We start from the raw sequence: 11,600 nt of genomic DNA on the forward strand, positions 1-11,600 counted from the left end.
AGGACAATGAGCAAATTGTAGTACAGTTGCACTTGTACTTTCTAGATATAATAGCAGTACTTAGCATAGTAGTAGTAGTATAATAGTAGTAGTAGTAGTAGTAGTAGTAGTAGTAGTAGTAGAAGTATAAGTAGTAGTAGTAGTAGGTAGTAGTAGTAGTAGCAGTAGTAGTAGTAGTAGTAGTAGCAGGAGCAAAAGTAGTAGTGGTAGTAATGGTATAGTAGTAGTAGTGTAGTAGTAGTAGTAGTAGTAGTAGTAGTAATAGACTTAGTAGTAGTAGTAGTAGACTTAGTAGTAGTAGTAGTAGTAGTAGTAGTAGTAGTAGTAGTAGTAATAGTAATAGTAGTAGTGGTAGTAGTATAGTAATAGTAGTAGTAGTTGTAGTAGCAGTATAGGTATATTGGTAGTAGTAGTACAGAAGTATGGATGGTATTACTACAGTATAGGTGGATAGTAGTAGTAGTATGGATAGTACTATATAGTCTAGGTGGAAGTAGTAGTCAGGTAAGTGGTAGCAGTGCGGTGGAGGAGGAAAAAATGTGCTTGAGTGTGAAGACGAGGAAGATGGAGGAAAAGACAGGGCTAGGGCAAAAGAAAAATAATCTTGAGGAGAATATGATAAGGAAGGTAAAAGATTTTGCGAAATTTAATGATGACGACGTCTGTAAGGATGGTGATGACATGACTGATCATAACGGCATCACAGATTATGGGAAAGGGGACTTTGGACTCACGCATCACGATGAAGAGATAGCTGGTCAATATAATTTTGAGCGGGATTAATAGGCGCGAAATAGGAACACGCTCTCAAAGAATTGCTTTATGACGTCACACAAGTGGTTGGTAAATAGAAACGCACACTTTTCCTAATTGCAGTCTCCTCTATGTAAAAAAACAAAAACAAAACACCAATCAGTTGTAAGTCCTTGTACCAATCTTGAGAGAGAATACGATAATGCGTACCCCTCCCTCTCTTTGTTTGCGCTCTATCATGAAATGGTTTCCATAAATGTGGAATGAAATTTGCCTAGTGTTCATGAATCTGTACTCTCATTATACTATAGCTACAGAAAAAAATAGCGAGGAGAAGAAAAGGGTGGAGTCTTTTCTGCTCCTAACATTTTTAGTGCATGCATTCAAGAAAAGGTCGGCCGTCTGGAAAGGCAGAGTTTAACGCAAACATGAACAGATACGTGAAATGAGCATCAAAAAACAAACAAACAAGCAAACAAAACAAAACGGGCGGGGTTCACGCATAGACAGATAATACGCACATAGCATCTTCAGGACACTTTTTATCAGACACACAAAAACGTACACACACACACACACACCCTCACACACACACACACACACACACACACACACACACACACACACACACACACATCGCATACAGAAGTACACACACTATATACTAGTAGACCGTTTTGACCTCTCGTTTTTCATCACGTGGTTATTTGGGTGGAAACGATCAACAGAGAACGGCACAGATTCCGGACGAATCAGACGCGACAACGGTGGCAAATCCAAGGTAATTGTAGCCATCGAGCAGCGCGCATAATGCCAGCATTTGTACCCACTCGATAGTGAGGATGCACAATACTGCCTCGTCAGACAAGCAAATCGGAAAAAGGTAATAAGTGTATCAAAATAATATTCTTCGGACGTAAAAGGTCATGTCAGCACGTCGAATGATGGTCAATCATAAACCAAAATGGAGGATGACACACGCAGATAAGAAGAAGTGGGATAAGGAATATGAGAATGAACGAAGAAGAAGAAATAGGACCAAAAAAGAACGAAGAAATTTGGAAGAGAAGAGCATACTGATGTATACTTATTATGCGAACTGTCGAAAGTTTCCACTGTTGGCATAGAGAAACGCTGCTTAAGATACGGGTAGCGTGGCTACCATGATTGCGAGAAACACACACACACACACACACACACATAATCGTAAGTATATATATATATATATATATATATATATATATATATATATATATATATATATATATATGTATATATATATATATATACATAAAAACAAATGGGAAATTGTGTCTTTTGCAATTTTCACTTTTTTTTGTAGAATGGTGCGATAAGGTATGTTTTATAGAGGCCTCTTTCTCAAAAACCCTTCACACACTCTTCACTTTCAACTCTAATAACTTTTTTTAAAGGATAATGCTACTGCTTTGAAATTTGGTTTTAGTCAGTGATAGAATGTAAGATTTGTAAGATAATATAGAATGATCAATTTCAGCTATAAATCTGATAATCCCTTTATTGTTGTTGCTATGGAGTCTTACATCCTTTTACATCTTTTGTGCCATATCTATATTGCACAGAGCAGGGCTTGTAAGATAAATCGCTTGAGCAGACTCTACACAGCCTCTTCTCAGTACAAACTTTTCCCGAGTGTGTGCTTTATTTCTAATATTGGTAAGCAGAGGTCATTTTAATTGAGATATCAATTTAAAACTGAACGTTTGCATTTTCAAAATATGCCTTTAACTAAAAATCGACCTTTTTTTTTTGGTTTTGTGGTACAAGGTCACATGTATATTAGCGCTGGAAGAGAAAGTTTATTGAAAATTAGATGAGCAAATATCCTTATTAGAGGCATTTTATTTCTAGAGCAGTTAACTTGCGACGATATCAAATCATAATTTCGCCCAGTGAATGAACGGCTTTGGTATGATTTCTTTTTTCCCCACTGAGCACGCGAACTAACAAAGCTGCCTGGCTTTGTACATGGATAATTTATACATTGATTTGACTCACGGAGGGAAACATATCCAATATCGCGGCAAATACATTCTTCGTTTTTTCGTTCTCCTTGGTATTCTTTGTGATTCGCGGAATTATTTAAGACATCCCTTCCTCTGTGAATTAACATGCTTGTGGAAGGGGGTATAAAAAAGAGGAATCATTTTAACAACGGATCGACCTACCTGAGCTTATTCTAAGAATATGGAGTACGTAATAACGGTTTGAACATACAAAAATGTTCAAATGAGAAGAATAATTTGGACTCTCCTAATAAGGAAGGCGGCTACAGTGCTTGTACGAGGAATTTTCAAAATAATTTCGGCCTCTGAGTGTTCGCGTACACATTTCATTTGCAGCTATCATAACATCAATTTGCCTAGACTTACTTACAGGAGTTTTACCATGAAAAAAAAGAGAGGTTTTGTCTCTATTATGTTTCCCTTACTGCTTCACGGACTCCTCGTGTCACTCACTTTGACAAAAATCGTAGATGGACTTTAGGGAAGACTAATATACGGCCGAGGGACGCAGTCCCATAATTTAATGCGCTGAATCCATTACGGTCATACTCCATTACTCTCATACCAAGAATTACCGTAATCGTAAACAGCTCAATCTCTTGACAAAAGCCTGTCTGTCAAAAATGTGATGGGAGAACCAGGCATCTCTACTCAGTTTCCGCAGGGATTATGATCATATTCTATATAGTACAAACAATTGTAATGTATCATCCGCCTGTCTCTGTTGAATGGTTTAGCCCTTGTCTGGCATCTCATTGCATAGCATCTCATTGCATTCAGCCGTCAACGGACTAAAGGCGAACAATAATAGCAGCAGTGTTTATTACAATACCTCCCGTTCAGTAAAGTCCCATATGATGCAGATAGTAAAGATGGGTGATGTTCGTTATTTCGAAGGTTCGTTATTCCGAAACAAATTCTGAGTACCTAGTATAGATCATGTAGATGTTCGTTTGTCCGAAGATGAAATAGGGTTCGTTAATCCGAACATTTTTACTTGTGCCATAATTCTGAAAGTTTGTTAGTCCGGAAATGAAACATCATAGTGTTCGTTAATCCGGGAATCTGAAAGTGATATAAGGCTAACAAATCTTGGAAATAACGAACTTCTTATTGTCATTTTCTGATTAACGACCCGTCATAACAACGACCCTTTTTCATTTTCGGATTACAAACCTTCGGAATGACAAACCTTATTTTCATTTTCGGAATTACCTTCAAATTTATGAACCTTCGGAACAACTGTAAAAGTATAAATCCTGTTGAAGCTATCATTACTCTTTGCGAAATTCGATTCCGCATTAGGCCAATGATATCCCCTAACTGCCTAATCTGACAATCACTCGAAAAGAGTGATAAACTGCTAGATAATCAAAGATGAATACAACATACATAAATGATAAATAATAATGTACAATGTGACCATCATACCACAATATCAATGTAAATCAAGACTTATGAGCATTTGAAAATGTCACAAATAGGCAACTTTTCATTATTTTTTCTTTTCACTTTAGTATTAGTTTTTATTGGTAGCGCGTTTTCATAACACTCTGTGTTGTATAACGCTAAATAATTCCCTCCGCCTTCACTTTACTTCCTTTAAACATGTCATTACGGTTAATGAGACTAATAAGTAGAATATGGAAGGAAATGACAGATGATTGCGGCTAGAGAGTTAATCTCGGCTCGCTGGATTGTGCTTAACGAGGCGTTAGAAAATCGCGAACAATGGTGGCGCTACGAGGACATTTTCCCGGCTCTTATCTCGGGAAATCGCTATGAGACACCTCTCCGCCACAGCGGCACCGTGACCTTCTTGTCTTGTTTGCTTGATGGCTAGAGAGGAATGCACGGCCAAGATGTGAAATGATTATCAAAAAAAGCAAAATAATAACAAAATAAAAGCAGAAATCTATAGACTAAATGAATAGATTAGCTGGTTCACTTGTGTGGAATCGACAACACGAACGCGAGCATAAACACACCAAAAGTACGGCATGAACTATGTAATATTCATCAGTCTCTGTATCTGTTCACACATTATTGTGTAAACAACTAAATACACGCGCATTACACACAGCAGTAGTATTAGGCTACAGAGAATGTTTATTTTTCCGAATATTCTTGGTCAAACGCCTTTGCCAAGGCCGAATACATTCACGGCGTTATTTTATATACAAGAATCACAAAAATCCACTGTTACTTGTAGACTGTGCACACTTTGCAGTGTGCTTCAAGCGAGTAATGGATATAGAGGTGGGGGAGGGGGATGACATTCTAACTGTATACCAGCAATCGTTCCAGAGAGAACAAAATCATGCCACACTATACTCTTTTTGGTCTGTTCAAATCACTCATGTTATTTGTGGACGGTCTTTTAAAGCATAGATTGTAAAGCAATAATTTATGAGAATGTAGTTGATGTCAAGTTTGTGGAAAATTTCTCTGCTAATAAATAGCGGGGACATCAACAAATACTCCACTTCCCTCCACATAATTATTTCATCACATCGTCACTTCATCATACGCTATCAGGGAAAATCATAATTGGGCAACTTAAGAGATTGGAAGATTTCGGCTCTGTAAGTTCTGGTAAAATGGAAATTTAGCTATAAAATTATGAGTTTAAGGTCTTTGAGAAGCACGTGGTAGTGAATGACCGACCGTTAACTGTGCCCGAAGACGTCCCGCCTACACTGCATGAGTCACCCTGTGTGGATACAAGATTACGGAGGCGTTGGTCGCGTGCGACTTTGAATGTTCCATAATGATGTCTCTACGATACTCGATGCGTGACTAGGAGAGGTTTTTGGAAGAGTGGGTTGACTAATGGCCATGTGCATGGGAGACGTCGCAACGTGGGGCATTCTCAATGTGAGCCCGCATGTTTCTGTGTGCATATTAAGCCTTGAGTGCAAGCATGTAAGTGTGTGTGTGTGTGTGTGTGTGTGTATGTGCCTGTGTGTTCGTACTTGTGTTTGTATATTTGTATAATAATATAGGGCATCTGTGTTTGTGTGTGTGTGTGTGTGTGTGTGTGTGTGTGTGCGTGCGTGTCCATAATTTAAAATATGGGTAGCCCGACAGGCCTGGAGTCATTTAGCGACTCATCATTCGTCATTTCCGTACGACAGTTATTCTTCGCTTTCCGACATAGACTCGATCCGGTAAGCATGTATACACGTCTTACCCAGTATCTCGTTATCTTATCTGGATATGAAAAGGGTAGGTTGCTCAGTATTCTAGCAATCTCCACAAAGAGACCTTCTTTTATATACAATGTGCTAAATGAATCAATTCGATGTGTTTCTGCTTGTACACACACCATCTTTTGAGTTAGAATTGATTTTTTTTTTTCAGAGGTCATGATAAAGTCACAAACTTCCAACAAACGCATACAACCGTAAATAAAGAATTTCAAGGTCAAGAACCAAAGTCATTAAAAAGAATTACATTACATCATGTATATATGAAGAGTTTGTTGGCAAAAACCGATAAGTCCATATTTGCCAAATGGAGATATTTGCGATTAAAGGTCAAAAAAATAAAGAGAATAATAAGAAAATGTTTGCTTCTTTTGACCATAACTTCAAAAATATACCTTAATATGTAGTGACCAATATATCATTTAAAAGGTATTATTTTGTACTTTATGAAAGAGATCGTACTTCAAAATCTTCAAAAATGGACTTATCGGTTTTTGCAAACAAACCCTTCATATACATATACATATATATATGTGTGTGTGTGTGTGTGTGTGTGATTTCTGCGGATTCTCCAACACTGATGCTATTCAGTATAGAATTAGGTAGAGAGAGACATAGAGAGAGATGAGACACATGCACACACACAAAAAAAAAACACGCACAAGAAAGTTTATCTATGAGTATATATAATTTTATATTCTACAGGGAAGTACAATTATAATATTCTATTCTACAGGAAAGAATATATAGGTCATGTATGCATAACAAAGTGTATTCGAATGTGTATGAGTATTTAGGGAAAGATCTATAGACAAACAATCCTATGGAAACGCCAGAATTCTCGTCACATTGAACCTGGCAGATTAGTGATAACTACACTGGCACAAGCGGTCGCATGCGCAACGTGTTTCACAATCCGCAAAGATCACTAAACAGAACACAACGTGCAGACCAAGGCATTTGAAAACACGCGCACGCGAGCACACTCTCAGGAATAACGTTTACATCAAGATGTAATTACAGTATGCACTTCCGTATCACGAATGACCTCTAGAGCATGAGGAATCAAGGCTATTGAATTCCAGTGAAATTTACGCTCGAACGGACAGTGACAAAGCAATAGACGAACTAACTCTATGTTCACTGAGCGAGTGTGTCTCATTTCCACAAATCACAGTTGTAGGTAGAAACGTATTTACGGTATTGATGTCTGTAGAGGAAAATATCATAGTATTATGATGTTTGCGGCTGTGTCTCAACAAGCTTGGGTGTGGCTCCATTTTATAGTACTACGATAATTCTATTTTGTGACAAACCAGATGTTTACTATAATACTTTCCTGCGATTTCAGCATCATAAACATTCTTCTCTCTCTCTCTCTCTCTCTCTCTCTTTGCCATTTTTTGTCTATTCCTTTGAAATGACTTACAAAATCAACAACAATAACAATCAAACCGCTTTCCTTTTTCTGTTCTCAATAGCTTGCAATGATAGCTTTAAAAACATAGCTAAGAATATATTTTACCTTCCCTTCTTGTATAATAATGTCCAGTGTCTCCTGCCCTAAGAGAAGAAACGATTAATTTGCTAACTTAATTTCGTTTTTAATGATCAAAGGGTCCATCTGTACGCGTTAGCAGATGTTCATCAAGAAGGGCGGGCATCACAAATTACAGGCTACCGAGATGATAGTCTTTGAAAAGAAGCTTTTATCTCCTCCCTTCCGGCTTTGCCGTCTGACCGCGGCATTCTCGTTGACGCGTGAAGGCGGCTCGTTTCTGGCTACCTGCTTGGTGTGTTGCTGAGAAACGCCTTGGTCGGAGGCTAACTACAAGACCCTCTTTCTACGTCCTGCTAACAAACACCAATCTACGGAGTATAAACGGCGCCTGTTATACCTCGCCTGGTACACTGCCGCGGTACTAGAAGGTTATGCCAGTTTAAGTAACTCATCGCAAATTCGGTGTCACCTTCAACATCTGCGTAATTAGCTCCCAAGACATGGCGGCTATCCGGAAATTCCGTGAGCACTTGCTCTCATTTTCGGCGCCAACACATCAAACAGAACGCCATGGTGATAAGAGAGGACATTCACACAACTAGGCTAATATAGGCGCCATCGAAATGTGACTCTATGCACCCCTAATACAAAGCGGGAACAATACTGCTCACACGAATAATATTTCACGACCAGTTGACTACAGGTGGACTGTATAGTTACCCTGTTAATGCTAATGTTGCTACGTTTTAAATCGAAAAATCATGTCATATGATTTACATAGTATGCTTATACCTCGTATCTGTGTGTATGGGTGTGCGTGTGTGTGTTTGAATGCATGTGTGTGTAGTATATGTGGCTGTATGGATGTCTAACTGAGAACCAATAATATCTTTGCAAATTCTATACATTCAATTGTATTCTTGAGTAGAGGGAATGACATTTTGCAAGCGGCTGTTATGGACTGAACGACGATGTGATAGTTGATTTACCGTCTTGTACATCGATACATGGGAGCGCTGGTGATACAGATAGTTTAATGGTCCACGCGTGACCTACTTTTTTATTGCAAAGGAAAGTTTCATGCCTATCATGAACTGCTTTCACGACGATGTAGATCAACGCCAAGTCTTGAGCGCGTGACGAACTCGAAGTTTATGTTCCGTGACCTATATACTTGAAATGCGAGACACAGTTTACTCATGGAGCTACTTTTTTTAAGTAGCTCCATGGTACACGGTTATACCCATCAGAATCTGTAGTTTGACGACGCCGCAGGACTCACTGGCTAATGTGAGTAAGGAGGCACAGCATACTCATCGGCACTTCAGAAACAGCGCCCATAATGTATACAGGTTCCAATACGTGTATATCCAGTCACCTTACTCATCAAGTGGATTCGCCACCACTTGAAGGTCTGTTTGAATGAATCTTGGCGCACTCCAACCAAGCTGTTTACGGGTCTCCATCATTAAGGTTTGCGCAAGTTTTTTTAAACTACTGCTCTAGGAGGAGGTGTTGTGACCCAGTGGATGACACGATGACCTCCCATACGAGGTCAAGAAAAGCATGCATCGACAAAAGTAAGAAAAAGAATTAAACAGACAGATGGACAAGCAAACAAACAGGGTGAGGAAGGGAGAGAGATATAAGTATACGAAGAGAAAGAGAGAGAGAGAGAGAATGATCTATATATCATATAGAAATAGAGAGGCAGACAGAATGAGAGAAAGAGAGAGGGAGATATGAAGGAGAGAGAAACATATCTCCTCTGACTGTGGTATCTCTACTCGTGATGAGACAAACAGGTTGACAAAGGAAGGGAGATATATACGAAGAGAAAGAGAGAGAGAGAATGATTTATCAAACAGAAATATTATAGAGAGGCTGACAGACAGATAGAAAGAGAGAGGGAGATATGAAGAGGGAGATACGATATGTCTCCTCTGACTGAGATACTCGTGAGGAGACAACCTTAGCTGTCAGGCCTACCTTGTCCTTGCAGTCGACGTGCACCTTGCCCGAGTCGAGGATGAGTCTGAGTTTGTCAAGATCTCCCTGGAGGGCAGCCAGATGCAGCTGATGGTCCGTCATCGACTCCTTCTGCAGAGATCAGAATAGAGGCGCTTGATGTTTAAAAATGTCGTTTTTACGTAGCACCTGTCTACCAAATTATACGTCCTTTACAGCATAGTAAATGTGCTATTTTTTTTTTTACTGGTTGTGCAAGTTGTGGAAATAAATGAAATGAAATGAAAAATGAAATGAAATAGTTCAGTGCGTCGAACCTGGCACCGGGATTCCAAACAAAATGGTTATAGAATGACATTTATTCAATATATTCTTTCTCTTCTTTTTTTTTACTTTTACAAATAGCTTAATTTCGTTCAATAAAAGAAACCTGTTATGCGTTAAAACCATCTTTGACTTTCTTCACTATCCGAGGAGGGGGGAGGGCTGTGGCACAATGGTTAAGACTTCTAACTTTCAATCGGAAGACAAGAGTTGGAATCCCGTCAATTGCTCACGTCCATTGGACATCATGTTCTTACCCACCAGTCCCTCTCGACTCAAGGTGTATAAATGGATACCTGGCAACGCTAGGGTAATAATAATGGCAGGGCCCTCAGGCAGAACTATGTCAATACTGAAGAGGCTACCCTGAATAAAGAAGGCCATATTATCATTCTTATTTGTTCCTATCGCCCTTATATGCCAGCTGCGTCCTGTATGATGAGAATATTAACGTCAACTCTCTCAGAGGTGGAAAGAAGGGGGGGAGTATATTTATTAAGGTATACTATCGGCAACATTTTGCTCGTTTATAATGTTTCAAGGCAACTTTGAAACTTTCGACTCACTTTTGATAACAATAATAGCATACTGAAATCATATGGACAACTCAGTCTCATTCTAGAAAGATGCTGAAATATCAGACACTTCCAATATTGTTAAGACTAATCTACAAGTGTACAATAATGGAAACCCCTCGCTCCTAGAAGAGGAACAGACGTCACAAAGAGAAGAAAGAAAACACAGACACAGCGTGACAGGTTGTTATGTAATGTTAAAGCGACAAAAGCGATCAGGGAAACGTGGGACAGGCAGACTGAATTAGAACAAAGAGAAAACAAAGGGAAGGAATAAGGAAAAGTTATCAAGCAGTATGCACCTCAACCGAAACGAAAGAATGACAACAGACGTCTTGGCCGTGCCGGGTATATAGTTCCATAAAACCCCAAGAGCGTGGTATATTCCATGGATCACACTGTTCTCTCGCTCATTGTATCCATTGTAATACTTCTCTCACAAATCACAAATGTCATTCACAAATGTCATTGGGCATCGAGCCATTTCTTCCATGCCCACCTGTCAAGCTGCTTCTACACTGCTATGGCAGGGATAACGGAGTGCAAAACTGAATAAAAGCTAAAATATTTGTTTCTTTGAATTACAAAAAAAAAGAAAAGAAAATCGCAGACGTTAATGTCTTTGACGAAACAAAAAGAAAAACTCGAAGCACTGAATAAAAGAAATCCGCCTCTTGTGGCCAAGCATGCCGGGGAAGAGAAATAAGGAATCCAACTGACTTAGCCTTACCATGCACCCACATTTGCAGCAGTAAAATGCAGAAGTGAAGTACAAAAAAAAGAACAAAGAAAAACACATACTTTTTTATTGACGTTCAGCTTTACAATTAAGGGATCAGGGAAACCACATTCTGAAGGATAATGCCTCGTATTTTCTGAACGAAACCGCAATGTACGTTCTCAAAGAGAGAATTAAGGGAAATAAGATAAAATGATAAAATAAAAATACCCATTTATATGCAACAGCACGCTTCAAGGCGCCCTGGACGTGTAAAACGAGGAGGGTTTGCGAGTGTGTGTCAAACCTCCGCTACTATGTTTCACACCTTTCGTCAAATTTGACGCGCTCATTTGCGAGAGAACTAGAAAAACCTCATGCAGCAGCGAACGATGCATTAATGTCTCTGGAATTCTAGACTTGACGTATATAAAACGCCCACGCGAAAGGATTAAGAACGGTCCCTTCCAGTGTGTTTCAGATGAATCAACACAGCACCCGTTCATT

At 39.1% G+C, this 11,600-nt stretch overlaps 1 protein-coding gene across 1 annotated transcript in view; it reads right to left on the reverse strand.

Annotated features, from left to right (window-relative positions):
- The window catches only part of LOC139731103 (uncharacterized), a gene marked incomplete at its 5' end in the record, with an annotated part of 47,930 nt that extends 38,313 nt beyond the window's left edge, over window positions 1-9,617 (reverse strand). The window contains one exon of the mRNA XM_071641982.1: window positions 9,498-9,617. Within this exon, the coding sequence (XP_071498083.1) occupies window positions 9,498-9,617 (120 nt within the window). The remainder of the gene's footprint in view (window positions 1-9,497) is intronic.
- Window positions 9,618-11,600: the final 1,983 nt, after the last annotated feature.

Source organism: Diadema antillarum, unplaced genomic scaffold (assembly GCF_040938485.1).
Source record: "Diadema antillarum isolate AM-2024a unplaced genomic scaffold, OU_Dant_1.0 seq00000357_RagTag, whole genome shotgun sequence".
Taxonomy (NCBI): Eukaryota; Metazoa; Echinodermata; class Echinoidea; order Diadematoida; family Diadematidae; genus Diadema; species Diadema antillarum.